General features: G+C 43.2%; 1 protein-coding gene and 1 long non-coding RNA gene across 4 annotated transcripts in view; one reads left to right on the top strand and one right to left on the bottom strand.

Moving 5' to 3' along the window:
- RECQL5 (RecQ like helicase 5) overlaps positions 1-15,694 on the bottom strand; it is a 52,477-nt gene that overhangs the window by 31,390 nt on the left and 5,393 nt on the right. For all 3 annotated transcript variants that reach the window (XR_014544334.1, XM_083598107.1, XM_083598108.1), the window contains exons 4-7: positions 14,309-14,414; positions 12,464-12,575; positions 10,849-11,011; positions 9,864-9,949 (exon numbers count right to left, since the gene is read on the bottom strand). Coding sequence is in view for 2 of the 3 variants with exons in the window: in XM_083598107.1 (XP_083454233.1) it covers positions 9,864-9,949; positions 10,849-11,011; positions 12,464-12,575; positions 14,309-14,414 (467 nt within the window). In the remaining variant the exon portion in view is untranslated. The remainder of the gene's footprint in view (positions 1-9,863; positions 9,950-10,848; positions 11,012-12,463; positions 12,576-14,308; positions 14,415-15,694) is intronic.
- Positions 3,824-7,208, top strand: LOC310755460. Its single transcript, XR_014544359.1, has 2 exons — positions 3,824-4,516; positions 6,681-7,208. It is a non-coding gene; the product is annotated as an uncharacterized lncRNA (long non-coding RNA).

The following is a 15,694-nucleotide window of genomic DNA, read 5'->3' as shown; positions in this document are numbered from 1 at the left end:
GGTGGCATGGAGCAGTTCCTGAAACAAGTGACGGGGTAATTAACAACCACAGATACCGAAGAAAGCTGGTAGATATAAAAGCAACTGTATAATGTTTTCTTCTGTTGAATTCGAAAGAAGAAAAGCCTGCTTGTGTACTGCAACAAATCCTCCCCTTGTTGGAATTGGGAAAGAGCCAGATGAGCCTAGCCTTCTTTTAGCTAGAACTCTGGGCTAGCCTGAACTAAAGCTTTTTGACTAAACATGTTGAAGATTATTTCCTTTGCCCTTCACCTGCTGGTACTCCAGTTCTTTACATTAGAAATCAGCTGTACCTTTAAGAACAGCTACTACCACTCATATTCTGTTTGATTTGCAATGGGGTTTATAATCATTGCGCAACTCACACCATCCTTTGAGAACTGTCAGTATTATTTCTGTCTCGCTGATGTGCTAAACAGTGGCTTGTACAAGGTCTCACAAGTTCATGAGAGAGGTGTATGACTTGAATCCAGAGATTCCCAGTTCCAGCGCTCAGTGCCACTCTAGCGATGGCATGATGTAAAAGGAACAGGGAACACAACCCCACACTTTGTGCTCTTTCGCCATATAGACAAAAGCCATTAGTAGTAATAGTCATTGTTCAGCAGAGTGGGTTAATGTTCGTAAGTTTGAAAGCCATGCAAAATCCTTCCCCAACCCATTACAAGAATTTCCTTTCCCATTCTCCACTACAGCCCAAGTGTTGTTTATGTCCTTTATCCATTCTACTTCCCAGGCCTCAGAGAACCAGCTGCTTCTTCCTTTCACTCCCTCTCCCTGCCTGTATTTTCTAGGAACCCATTACCTTGACAGTGATCATGACTGCCTACTCTCCACTCCAAGCCTGGGCGCAGCTGGGAGAGCAGAAAAGCGAAGGTTACTTTTTTTTTTTTGTAGGTGCCAAAAGCAAAACAATTAAAAACAACGAGCATAGTTTGGGCTTGTTCTAGAGCTCTTGTTGTTAGCAACTCTTGTGCCCTCTAGTAATTCCAGAGGACACAAGACAAATGTAAAAGCCACAACTGTCCCTTTCTGGTGAGCCTATTCACTGTATTAGCAGGTTGGGTTGTTCTAACTCCTGGCTAGCAATTCCAGAAGCTAATATTTTCTCTCTCTCTCTCTCTCTCTCTCTCTCTCTCTCTCTCTCTCTCTGCCTTTCAGTTACGGTACTTTCGATGATGATCATAGCTTGCAGTGTTTGCTGTGCCCACTGCTGTAATGGAACACCTGTTCACAAGCCTAGGAGGATCCAAGTTCGGCCGGCAGACTGTGTATGAGAATGCATTAAGAAAAGGGTGTGGATGTACTGAGGAATGTGTGCAGACTGCTACCAGCTGACACCACAATACTCTTCTACAAGATAGTAGATGAGAGCACTAAGGAAGAGCAGCGAGAAAGAGACCTCGCCCTGCCTAGGGTTTTATGGTCACTGCCATGGTCACTGTAAGGCACTGATGAAGTGATGGAGTTCAGTATTTCTCTCTCTGCCCCTTTGCAGACAGTTTACTATCAAGACGAAGATAACTGCATCATGGCTGGCCAGTGAGTTAATGCATAAAAGTGTGCAAAAATGCCACAAGCAAGTTAGCCAGGATTAAGACTGTTTATACTTTTCCACCTGGTGGTGTTCCAGGAAGATGTTGAATACAAGCGGTTTCCACTGAACTTCGAGCCACGTGCAATGGCTCAGCAGAACAAACGACAACATAAGCAGTGTTTCCTCCTCGATGTCCAAGTGTCTGCAGCCAAGAACACAAGCACAACAATACAAACAATTTCATCCTTTCACAGAAGATGGCTCGTTGTCTGTTTGCTCTCTTTGGCAGTTTTCCTTCCTTAATGGAGGCAGTGAGGGATTGGGGGGGGGGGAGCTGGTACTGATGCTCTTCTTCACTGTCTCTGAATCTTTTAAAAACCAATCACAACACACAGGGCTTAGTTTTTGGTTCATTGTTGTGTCAATAATACAAGAGCATGTGATGTCTGATCAAGGTGATGCAACATTGCAGTTGGCATATGATTTCAGAGACTGTGAAGAAGAGCACCAGTAACAACTCCCCCCCCCATCCCTCACTGCCTCCATTAAGGAAGGAAAACTGCCAAAGAGAGCAAACAGACAACGAGCCATCTTCTGTGAAAGGATGAAAACAAAAGGATGCCGAGCCACCAAAACACTATGTCGTTTTGCTTGCCTGCCTTAAAGTGAATATTTTCCTCTTTCAAAATATATATTACATATTTGAGTGTTTTCTTTCTCATTCAAAAAGCCTGCCTTGTTTCCATGTTACAAGGCAGTTCTTTAGTATGGTGAAAGGGGAACAACATATCGTTTATATGCTTGGGGTTTATAGTTAAATGCATTCTCTTAAATATATGTGATATGAATAGTTTATTTTTGTGGCATTAATACATCTTATTTAAGGCAATTGTACTAAGAGAGTTTACAAAAAGAGGGACATTTTAGAGTATTACTTTCGAGTTATTTGTGGAAAGAACATAATAAAAAAGGTTAAATTCTTCGATCCATTCATTGGTCTCTGTAGTTTAAAGTGTGCTTGTACACAGAGCTAATAAGATACAGCGATGGCTGGTTTATTTCAGGAAATGTGTGCAGCAGCTGGGCAAGCTAAAGCACAGCCAGGAATGAGCTGCCCAGCTACAGTTTGCAACTGAAAGGAAATCCATTTCCACAAAGGCAGACCTTGTGGACATTTGGTTTACACTCCAATGAACTTCAAAAGAGTTACATGTGTATAAGGCAAAAGGAATGGAACCAACCACGTGCAAAAGGGGGAGGATTATTGCCACAATGAAATGAACTGCACAGGTGTCATTCCTAAAAGATATGTCATCTATAGCAAAGCCCCTATTCCAAAGATCAGATTAGCCCAAGTCATCAAGACCATGACCATGCACCACCAGAAGCGAACAAAGAATTATGGGAAGGATGTGACAGAATTCTGCAAGTCTTACAATGTACCGTATTTTTCACTCTATAGGACGCACTTTTTCCCCTCCAAAAATTAAGGGGAAATGTGTGTGCGTCCTATAGAGCGAATGCAGGCTGCGTGGCTAAGCCCAAAGCCAGAACAGGGAGACGGAGTACTGCACAGCGCTCTGTCTCGCTGTTCTAGCTTGGGGTTAGCTGCGCAAAGCCTCCGCAGAGCAGCGGGGTGCCTTCACCCCGCTGCCCTGCGGAGGCTACAAACGCTGTCCCTGAAGCCTCAAGCCTTTGGAGTGCAGCGGGAACTTGTGCTGCGCTCCAAAGGCTTTGGGTCAGCGAAAGGAACCCAAAGCCTTTGGAGCGTAGCGCGAGGTCCCGCTGCACTCCAAAGGCTTCAGGGATCTTTGAGGCTGGCGGTGGGGGGAAGCGCTGCTCGGGGGGCAGTGGCAAGGCTGCGTGCAGCCTTTGCGCTGTTCCCTGACCTGCTCTTTTGGGCTGGCGGTGGGGGAAAGCAGTGCTTCCCCCTGCCAGCCCCAAAGAGCAGGTCGAAAGGAACCTGAAGCCTCCGGAGCCCAGCGGGAACTCCCGCCACGCTCGAGAGGCTTCGGGTTGCCTTCATTGAAGCGTGGAGAGCGAGAGGGGTCAGTGCGCACCGACCCCTCTCGCTCTCCAGGCTTCCAAGGTAGCCGCCTGAAGCCTCCAGAGCACAGCAGTAACTCCCGCTGCGCTCCAGAGGCTTTGGGTGAATGCACCTTGAACGCACCTTGTTTTAGAGGGGGAGAACAAGGGGGGGGGGGAAATCCTCTTCTCCCCCTCCTATGGTCTGGTGCGTCCTATAGAGCGAAAAATACAGTACTCTTATTCACAACTACTCGTTAAGTTCAATTGGAGTTACCCACAGGTAAACAAGTATGAGATCCCAGCCTAAATAATGAACTTTAATGCATACCTTCATTTTTGAAAGGGTAAACATTTAATCATTACAAACCTGCAGAAGGCAATTAACTCCCTATGTTGCTCCTGCCAGTCTTTTGTGACAGATCTACCTGCTTCCACACAATTCCTGGATCAAGCTGGGACCTTTGTAACACACAGCAGGTGGGATTCAACACAGCACTAAGTGGAGAATGCGTGCACGAAACAAGTTCCACTTGAGGAACAAGACTTTCCTGACTTTCCTCCCTCCACGAGCCCCCGAAAATGTTCTGGGGGTTCCCGCCAGTAAGGATCCTGCCCAGTAAAATTAGTTAAGTATGGTCAAAGACCAGAAAGAAGAAACAGTTTTAGCCTGCATGTTCTCCCATGTGCCTTCTCCGACTAAGCAAATATTTCTGAGCTCTGGAGGTGGCTCAATCAATAATAGTACAACATGGATAAAATGAAGCCTGATTGCATAATTCAGGCTTTCAGATAAGCCTCACCCTCTCCTGGCTGTGTTAATAATTTGCTAAAGTACAAACAGATATTAGACATTACACACTTTCTCTTTGCACAATTAAGGAGGTCTTCCCAGCCGACAGGTTCTAAAAAGGCAACTACATACAGCTTAAGGTGAGCAGAGAGTTCTTCTCTATTCCTACTTTTCAAAAATTTACTAGAATCATCTATAGTGATCTGTTCGCTCTGAACAGACTGCCACAATTATTAATTAAGTTATTCTTGTGCCACAATTACTTCCGTCATTTTATGGGAAACGGTTTAAGGGTCAATATAAGGGTCCTCCAGATTACAGATGAAATTTGCACAAAGCCCATTGCTGTTTCTACTTTTATTAATCTGGCTGTACACATATATGACCTTGCTAAAGCAAACTGTTTTTATTCCAACAAGGAAGCATTATCCAAATATTTTTGCTGTGGTGCAGACAACTGGAGCGTGCCTGAGAGATTCAAACTGAGCTTGGCTTTGTGTGGGAGAAATGTTACATTCCCCCTTAATCCCTCGTTTCATGCAGCATGTAGGCAAAAAGAGAGAAAACAACAAAAACCCAGAAAGCAATGATACAAATGCAGTGAAATTTAGCTGATGTTTCATTCTTTCTGCTCTCCAATTACTCCAATCTTTCTGCACAGCAGCAAATGTGAAGCGAGGGAATAATCCACATGCCCTTTTCAATGAGAACAGAACGTAGCAGGGGAATTAAAAGTACAAGCTGCTTCCAAAGAGATGTCAGACTGCATTTAGATGTCACAACAATAGGCCTGTAAGCACTCCAATCTGAAAGGTGATTGGAGAGATCAGTCCTCTACAATTCTAAGAGGCTTTTAAGTGGGTGAGATATTTATTTCAGCCACAGTTGCTTTGGGACTTTCTATTGGAATCTCTAAGAACAAACAAACAAAAACCCATAGCATATGAAGCATTTGACACTTTGCAGGATGCAAGTCTTTTTGAATGGATGTATGTCATCAACTAAAATGCTAATACAGGCATAGGCAAACTCGGCCCTCCTGATGTTTTGGGACTACAACTCCCATCATCCCTAGCTATCAGGACCGGTGGTCAGGGATGATGGGAATTGTAGTCTCAAAACATCTGGAGGGCCGAGTTTGCCTGTGCTAATATGTGAAATTTCATGGTGAGCTCCAAAAAGAAAGGAACTGTATAGAAATTTGCAAGGAGGTAAACGGCAATTCTGTTTAGCACCACCATTTGGTCACAAGAAATTAACAATAATGACAGCCAAGTGAGGCGGGGAGAAACGTCCCTCCAGTCTGCCTTCAGTAGAAACCAATTCTGGATGTGATAGGGTAAAAGTGCAGGAACTCAAAGAAGGAGTGGAGTGCTGCTTCCTGTTGCTTCTATCCTCTATTAATTTCTTTACTTCATTTCAACATTTATTCTAGTGCCTGCTACATTATAGAGTGGGGCAGCAAGTTCTGCAGATCTGTTTACAGATAACAAGTCTGAACACAAAATGTGGAATGCAAGCCCTGAATTCACTTCTATTTCTGGTGACTTAAGATTCAAATCTTTGAAAATGTTGTTTGAGCAGACGCCTAGATTTCTCGGCATATACATACGTATTAAAGTAAACTCCCTCCACTTAAATGGAACGATGCTTTAGTCAGAATCATAGAATTGTAGAGCTGGAAGGGAACCTGAGGGTCTCTAGTCCAATCCTATGTCAGTGCCTTTTCTGTTTCAGCATCTTTTTATGTACAGAATGCAATGGAAGTTGAGGATTTCCAGTAACGGCACCCAGCTGTTAACAGCAGCAGAATCAGCAGGAACAGCTGCAAATGCAGCAAGGTGCAGAATGAGCAAACAATTGAAAACAGCCTTGCAGAAAGCATCATAATTCTATATATATTTATGGTGACTAATTCCTGTATCTGTGAATTGATGTAAAAGTCAATTATGTTTCTACAAGGTAAAGAATAGAGGGGGGTGTTTCTGTATCTCTCAGAAGACAACAGCAACAATATACAACACGTTGAAACTTGAATCTCTCCGTGCCAGGCAAAGGTCTTTTTCTTTTCCTAGACACCTTAACCTCTGGTAAGCATATTCAAAGACAGGGGAGCCCTTAATAAAACCCACCAACCCTGACTCATGGAAATTTGGCCAAGCAAGGCCCCTGCAGCCTTTTAAAAAAGAGTAGCTAAGGGGACCAGGCACCTCTACTCCCAACAGAAGTTGACACTGTCCTAGTGATGCTGCTCCTATTCCAGTGGTCTATGTATTAAATGCACATATTGTTTTAATTCTCCAGGGCCTGGCAACAATGTCCACTTCAATACAAACTGCTTCTCAAGACATTCTAAAACATCTGAAAACTCGGATTCTGTCAGATGACTGGGCTCTTGGGGGACTGGTAGTAATAGCTTCATTTGTCATGGTTATCATTGCACTTCTGTTGTTTGCTGCCATCTTTGGCTGCTGCTCAACTCCAAGGAATAAATCTGGCCCCATATAAAACAGCAAGAGCAGCCTTGCCTGTGGAATCTGAGGAATGCTGAAGTGGGACCAAGAAGGGGGAGGTATTGTTGCTTCTTGACACCCCTGTTTCACATGTACAAGTGAACATGCTACAGAGGAAATTTGGCACTGTTCAAAGGCACACGACCAGCTTCCACACGAGGCCTGACACCAGATGAAATCAGCATTAAAGAAGCATGTGCCTGAGCAGGTCTGGTTCACAACTAACTACTTCTAGCAAAGGAAGTGACAAAAAATTGTTTGAGAAATAGCTGACATGTAAGAATTTGAAAATTCAAAGAATGTTCAGTTTTCCTTGAAATTGTACATTTGTCTTCCTTCTTTTGCAACCAGTATAAGTATAGATAACCTAATCAATAGTTAAACTAAATGAGACTAAATGAGCTGTATTTTTTAAATGCATCCACATGAATCCCTTCCCCCAATTCTTATTTTATTTCCATAATCTTCCAAAGGCAGCTGGCTGATAGAGCTGAGCGAAAGGGTGGAGGAATAATGCCCATTTCATTAAAATCTTCAATATAATTATCCTCTTTTTTAAAGAGATGTTTCCAGCTGCTTCAAAAGGGTTGAAAAATCACTTTGCTTGTTAGTAATTCTTGAATGGAAAGGATGACCAGTATAGAACACATTGCTCTCTCTAAATGAGATTCATCTGTCACTAGAGAGTTTAGCACCTACCCCACCCAGGCATAGGCAAACTTGGCCCTCCAGATGTTTTTTGGGACTACAACTCCCATCATCCCTAGCTAACAGGACCAGTGGTCAGGGATGATGGGAATTGTAGTCCCAAAAATATCTGGAGGGCTGAGTTTGCCTATGCCTGACCTAACCAAATCTGATTGGCTACTTAGCATTGTAATATCAGCACATGAACCCTAAACAGCTAGAATATCTCAAGGCTGGGAGGAGTGACCCTGAAGCAACAGTAGAAAGGGAAACCAGTATCTATTATCATCCAGCACTCTCATATGAATTCAGGCAGCCACCACCGAAAACTATAAGAACTGAACTCAAGGATCGTATTATAAACTACTTGTCTTAAATAGTTTAGGGATATTTTGTTTCAACCAAAACACAATTATTTCAAAATTTTAGACCAGGGACGTCCAAATTCTCATACCACGTGAGCCACAAGAATACTCTACCATGGAACACATGGGCCGCCCCCTGCCTTGTCGCACGGGGTGGAGTGGAGTGGGGTGGGGTGGGAGTGAGGCCAAATTTTGACACCCTGCCAACCCTCACGCTGTCTTCCCAAAGCCCAGCACCTCACTTACCCAGCTTTGGGAAAGCAGCACGAGGGCTTGAGGGGGGGCATCAAATGTTGTTGAGTGCCGCTGGGTGCTTCAACACCCTGTTTTAGACCATGCATAAGTCAAAAAAGGTAACCTTACTTTAGAATGCCTGACCAATTTGTCTTCAAAATTACTCAATACATATTCTATGCTGGAATAGCTCTGTTGGTAGAGCATCAGACTTAATCTCAGAGCTATGGGTTTGAACCCCGCTAAATTCACATTACAAGATTCAGACTATGGAACCAAGAGATTACAGTTATACAGGATAAGAAAATCAAAATAAGGAACTATGGCCTTCCACCTGTCCCCTTATTCTATTTTAATAGCAAGTTAACGCAACAGCAGTCTGCATCATAAGAAAGTTGTCAAGCATTTTTATTTGCTCCTACCATATGACCATACCTGTAGTAGGGCATCTGCGTTAGATTATGGGCATATCTACATTTGCCTAGTTAGCTAAATATATATCACTCTTTTCTCTCCAAAAATAAGCCAGCGACAGCTTCAGCATGGCATTTTGTTTCAAGTACAGAGTTCTCAATTTAGTACAGGTTGCAATTTATGTAGTAGTTACTTGTCTGTAATTAGGGACCTCTGCTGGATATGTGCATATTGGGCTGTGTTGGGTCGGCTGGGGGCATGGACGACCCCCAGGCAAACGAAGGGAAAGTTTCCAGCCTGTCCCTCCCATCAGCATGCAGCTCTAGGGAGTTTCGACAGCCTTCCCTGACAATTTATAGTGACTCATGCCTTGGAGGCACTGAGCACACATCCAGAGTCCAGCAGAGATAAAACGCAGTGAGAGCTAGGCTGGGGTTGTAAGCACTAAGCTACTTTATTAAGCATAAGGCAGCACAAAAGAAAACATGTCTCCTCTCTCTGGTCTTCCTCAGAAGTCAGAAGTGAAAGCAAAAACAAATGGAAGCAGAGTACAGTAAACATCCGCTCCCACGATTCCAACAGTTGGTGCTGGAATGCATAACACAGACATGTGATGAACCAATCCTACACAATATCTGCACAGTGAGAGGAATAGAAACCCAACAGGCTGCAGTCAACTAAACAGTTTCGCTAGCAGGAACCAATGCAGTGAGACTCCCCGCCCTCCCCATATCTCTTTGGGAGGTTGGGAGAAACCCCAGAAGAGTGCACAGGGATGGGAGAGAGGAAATTGTTCCATCTGGCAAGCAGGAAAGCTTGCACTCATGGAACGACCATAATAGTACTGCAACGAATTCCATCCAAAATATCCAACTCTCTAAAGGGCTGACCATTCCATGCAAAGTTTCACAACCAATGGACCACCATACATCACAGGAGGAAGCTTCATGACTAATCAATATTCAATTAAAATTATTTCTACATCAAGCCATTAGGTTTCATATTGCCTTTCTTTTCAAAGAAGTTAAAGCTAGTGAGAGGTTCCAAAAATACAGTAATATGTAGAATAGATTTCCTACCAGACCTTTAGCAGAACTCTGGTAAAGGTAATACAACATGGGCCATTTGTGCTACCACATACACACAAACCCCCATTATGAGATCAGTCTATCATGTTCCATTTCCACGTCATAAAAAGCAAAGCCCTCAAAATTCCAATCACTAGGAAACAAATATATGTTTCTCCAATCCATCAACTATTAGGATAAACCTACCCCAGTTCTTCAGAAAAGGCCACCATAGCATCAAAATCTTTCAACATAGCTTTACTGGAGTCTTTCCATCTGGAGCCTCGCTTTTCCTGAAGAAAGGTAAAGACAAATAAGCAAAACCACTTATTTTTAGAAACACTGTGTTCAAAAGCAAGCTTTCTTTCAGAACTACGCCTCTTTCCTCTAGTTGCATTGTGACACTATAACCAACTATTTATTCAACTCTGTAGGAGTGCTAAAGGTAAAGGTAAAGGTAAAGGTACCCCTGCCCGTACGGGCCAGTCGTGTCTGACTCTAGGGTTGTGTGCCCATCTCACTTAAGAGGCCAGGGGCCAGCGCTGTCCGGAGACACTTCCGGGTCACATGGCCAGCGTGACGAAGCTGCTCTGGCGAGCCAGCACCAGCACAGCACACAGAAACGCCGTTTACCTTCCCACTATAAAACGGTACCTATTTATCTACTTGCACTTAAGGGTGCTTTTGAACTGCTAGGTGGGCAGGAGCTGGGACCAAAAGACGGGAGCTCACCCCGCCGCGGGGATTCGAACCGCCGACCATGCGATCGGCAAGCCCTAGGCACTGAGGTTTTACCCACAGCACCACCCACGTCCCGTAGGAGTGCTACACATAGGTAAAACCACCAACTTTTCAGGTGCACCTTTTGTGCACCTCAGTGCAACCAAACCTTAATATTATATTTTTCATCCTAGTGTTGCCTCCAGTACTTCTCTAATGCAGCAACAAATGACTCCATATGTAGCCCCTCTGAAGTGACAGTCGGGAAATCTAAAGGTCTCTATACGGCCACGTATTTAGTAAAATGTATATCTTGCCCTCTTAATTAGCATGTGCAAGGACCTCACAAAATTAAAATTACATACAATTACACTACATCCATGCAAGAGCATAATATATAGTTCACTGTAATCAAAGGACTATCAGCTAAGGCATGTGAACTGCATTGAACCATGTCACACAAGGCTCTCACCTGCAACGTAGCAAGTTCCTTCTTGATCAGGAAGCTGATTTGATCCCTGTCATCCCGCGAGTAATAGAGGCGACAGCTGGATGGCTTTCCATCTCTCCCAGCCCTTCCGGACTCCTGGTAATACCCAGCTATAGATTGTGCAAGATTCCAATGTGCAACAAATCTGCATGGTGTAAGACAATTAAGCTATTACTTTCAAATCCCTATCTGTTGTTTTTTTTTATAAATATTTATTAAGTTTTCCAATTTTATGCAAACACAAAAAGAAAAAGAAAAAGAAAAATATTAAAAACAAATTCAATTTCAATAACAATTTTTCAGTAACATATTTCTTTGACTTCCTCATACCTCCCCTTCTTGTTTTCTAGTTCAAATTGTTAATCCAGCAAATCCTAATCTCTTAACATTCCTTTTACTTAACACCTTATTTTCCAATCAACTTTTTTTAAAAAATTTAATGACTTATACAATTTTAATCCCAGTTATCTTTATCATAACAGCTAGAGACCACATAAGTTCAATCCAGCATCTTTTCAGAGTTCATTAATTTTGTAGTATTTCTGTAAATAGTCCTTGAATTTCTTCCAATCTTCTTCTGCCGACTCTTCTCCCTGGTCGCGGATTCTGCCGGTCATTTCTGCCAGTCCCATACAGTCAATCAACTTCATCTGCCATTCTTCCAGAGTGGGTAGATCTTGCGTCTTCCAGTGCTTTGTTATAAGTATTCTTGCTGCCGTTGTAGCATACATAAAAAAAGTTCTGTCCTTCTTTGACACCAAATGGCCGACTATGCCCAAGAGAAAAGCCTCTGGTTTTTTCAAGAAGGTATACTTAAATACCTTTTTCATTTCATTATAAATCATTTCCCAGAAAGCCTTAATCTTTGGGCACGTCCACCAAAGGTGAAAGAATGTACCTTCCACCTCCTTACATTTCCAACATTTATTATCGGGCAAATGATATATTTTTGCAAGCTTGACTGGGGTCATGTACCACCTGTATATCATTTTCATAATATTCTCTCTTAAGGCATTACATGCCGTAAATTTCATACCGGTGGTCCATAACTGTTCCCAGTCAGCAAACATAATGTTATGTCCAACATCTTGTGCCCATTTAATCATAGCTGACTTAACCGTTTCATCCTGTGTATTCCATTTCAGCAGCAAGTTATACATTTTTGACATAATCTTAGTTTTAGGTTCTAGCACTTCTGTTTCTAATTTAGATTTTTCCACCTGGAAGCCAATTTTCTTGTCCAAATTGTAAGCCTCCATTATCTGAAAATAATGGAGCCAGTCTCGCACTTTATTTTTTAGTTTCTCAAAGCTCTGCAATTTCAGTCTATCTCCTTCTTGTTCCAAAATTTCCCAATATTTCGGCCCTTTCAAATCCCTATCTGAACAAAACTAGAACTGCATACAAATCCGAGTCCAACCTAAGCATACAAAAAAAAAAAAAAAAAAGACCACTCTGTTAATTACTGCTGTTAATTACACCCTTCTGTTAAGAGGGACAGGCAAGGAAATATAGTGGTACCAGGTTCTTCCAGATGTTGAGCAAATGTATACTGAACAAACAGTATGCATCGCCCATTTGGGATGACTTCACACACCTGACATTAGCTTTGTCAACTCCCATTCCAAAACTGATAGTAGCAACAATAACTGGAACCTTCTCCTCCATCCATTCATTCTGAACCGATGTTCTATCTGCTACTTTCAGTCCTGAGAAGAAGCAAAAGACAAGAGTGAGATACCAGCAGGAAGAACCTCTGCTCTTACCGTCATCACCAAGGGGCAAACCACACCAACCTATCAGTCCCTAGTTGTCTTTGAATCCATCTACCTGCCTACTTCTCCTATCCTGTTTTGCCAGCATATGTGAGGGGAATCCAAGACCTAAAACAGAATTCTCTTTTTTTTTTTTAATAAATTTTTATTGGTTTTTCAACACGTATTATAAGACAATACAGCACAGAACAACAACAAACAAACATATAGACACGTATAATTTCTTAACCTTTTTTCCCCTTAAACCTTCTTTCAACGACTTCCCCATACCTCCCCTTTCTGCATCCCTGTTTTAAATCTTTCCAGCAACCCCTAATTTCAATTACTTATAACCTTTTCTTTAAGTCTTTTTTCTCATATCCAATTGTTTATCACTGCAATTCTATTTTGCATTACCCAAGGCATTTTAACACTCATTAATTTTACAACAGTTCTTAAGGTAAACTTTAAATTTCTTCCAATCTTCTTCCACCGTCTCTTTCCCTTGGTCACGGATTCTGCCAGTCATCTCAGCCAGTCCCATGTAGTCTATCACCTTGGTCTGCCCTAAAACAGAATTCTCATGGTCTGAGGATGGAGTCTAACTCCATAAGCTCCCAAGACTATGTGTACTCAGATCCCCAAACCTCCTTCAGACACAAAAGGGAATAAAAATGTGGTCCGTAAAGCACTGTGATTAGCAGGGAAGCAATGAGGCTTCCAGTTTGGCCTAGAAGAAGAATTAGAAGTCCTGCTTGGGTCAACAGAGCAGCACCTACAGCCTGTGACACTCTAGGACCCAGCTCCTGATGACAGGGAGCATGTGTTAGAGTATACATTCCAGTTCCTTGCATAGCTGCCTGTGATCCCAACCTAGTACTGACAAGAAGTATCATTGAAAAAGCAGTACAGAACAAGTTTAGAAGCCAAGTATGAGACATTTTCCCTAGGAACTCATGTGCAAAGTTGAGTGCAAAGGGCTTCAGGGAAAGTCAATACACCAGAAGTACTCAATTTAGCAACACTTTTGGCATTAATTCAAACACCCAGTTGCAAGCCAAATAAAAGGGGGAAAGGGAAGAAGATAGTGGACTGAGATAAGTGTTCAGAAATGGCAGAAGAAACAGGAGGACTAGGAAGGGAAGCGTGGGCAAAGAAAAGAAAGCCGGAGCAGGAGAAGTTTGGGGGAGGTCCAGGAAAGGAGGAATTACAATAAGAAAGCACATAGAGAAAAGGACCAGGAGAAAGGGAGCTGGGCTAAAGTTAACTAGGAATAGAAAGGAATGCTGGGGTATGGCAATCATTCACACATATCAGCCTCCCAGGTGCTATGGATTACAACCCCATCATATCTAACCACTGGCCATGCTGAAGAGAGGTGCAGCCCAGAACAGATGCAGGACTTTGCCACTCCCTCTGGCCCTGAATTTTGAGCAATCTGAAACCTTACCCCTGACACAATGATCTGGCAGGATAATAAGGCTCCTGTGCTTTGGAATAGACTCTATTCAGCAAGATCATATCAGTGTGGTACTGAATTTGCATTCTAAAGAACATATTAAAGAAAAACAAGTCAAGACCGGGCTTTGCAACCCACAGTATACTGACTGGACCCTGAGGCTAGAATAAAGAACTCTTTTGCATACTTAAAAAATGCTTACGAATCAAAGTAACAAAGCTTTTTCTACCTGCATGATATGCCTTGGAGTTGACTCCTCTGTAGCTAAGTTCAATAGCCACTTGTTCACATACTTCTCTCTTCCTGCAGTAGACAATTCCGCAGCCTGAGTAGCGCTACACAGGGGGAGGAAGAGTAGGCAACATAAATCAAAGTGTCATAAGGAAACCTATTCATGTTATTAAGTGCTGGTATAGATCCAAGGTATCAAGAAGAACAAAATGGGTGGTATTCACCTGCCACATCCCTGTCAGCAAAAGGATTTCCACTTGTGCAACAGGACTTTCCCTCTCTTCCACACAAACATTCTACACAAACAGAAATCCTTGTGCTGACAGAACAAGAAATTTAGTGCTGTGATGGATTCCAGCCAGTGGTAATAGCCTTTCATATGCATGCCTTATGGTCAGCATTGTACATATTTTATGCATGAATTTCGTAGAAGGGAACATGCAATCCAATGAATCCAACTCTCTTGAGAATCTCAAATTTAACTCTCCCTCCTCTCCCTTAAAAGAAGCTATTGGGAAATGCTTTAAAAATGTATGAACTACAATAAACACTAAATTCACAGAAGGGCTTCTGGTCCTTAAATTCTATGAATGACTCTGACAGATCTCTCAATCCTACCTTCGCAGTGAATGACAGCATGACAGCACTGCTTTACAAGCAAAGCCTCTGGTCCTTGGGATACCAGGCTGCCAAATTAGTGAGAGGTTCTGAAGAGATTAACAGGGTAAAAGATGGGCACTTATCCAGTGGGTGCCCTTACAATGCTTGCTGACTGGAAATGGAGGCTATGGCAGCACTGGACAGAATTGCTTCAACTCCCCTGTGCAAGGTGTCCATGAGCCCTTGCTGAGGGACATTATTAAAGAATTTGGCCTGCCAGTCCATTGGCAGAGTTTGGAGCTGGGCTGCCAGGAGAGGTGGTGGCTTTCTTCTCTGAAGCACCTCAGTGACTGCAGAGTGAGAGAGCATGCTGAGTGCTGCACATGCCCAGTGTGGTGCCCCACCCCACCCCCGTTGCCACTCCCTTTGCCGGTGAGCAGAGCACCACATACAGGAGGCTTGGAGACGTCTACTCACTACTCTTGAATCTGCTTGCTACTCTGGGCAGCTATCTCCTTCTCTTGATGGGGGATGCAAGGGGCTCAGGGAGATCGTTTGCTGCCCTGGGCAGCTGTCCCCTGTCAGCTGGAGGCTGTGCAAACTGGAGGATCATACAGCGCTGGGCACCATCACAACGCCCAATGCTCTAAAAGCATTGTAATCTCTCCCTGTCCCTGTATACGCCTAAGGACTATAAGCAACTGCCAAGCAGTAGCCCAGGAGCAACCACATTGCCCTGCTTTTCTCTAGAAGGCAGAGCCCAAAGCTGGAAGGTGCCTCCTTT

Source organism: Podarcis filfolensis, assembly GCF_964270895.1.
Source record: "Podarcis filfolensis genome assembly, chromosome: 2".
NCBI classification, from domain to species: domain Eukaryota; kingdom Metazoa; phylum Chordata; class Lepidosauria; order Squamata; family Lacertidae; genus Podarcis; species Podarcis filfolensis.
The sequence above is the reverse complement of the archived record's forward strand: the minus strand, read 5'-3'. Positions and strand labels throughout refer to the sequence as shown.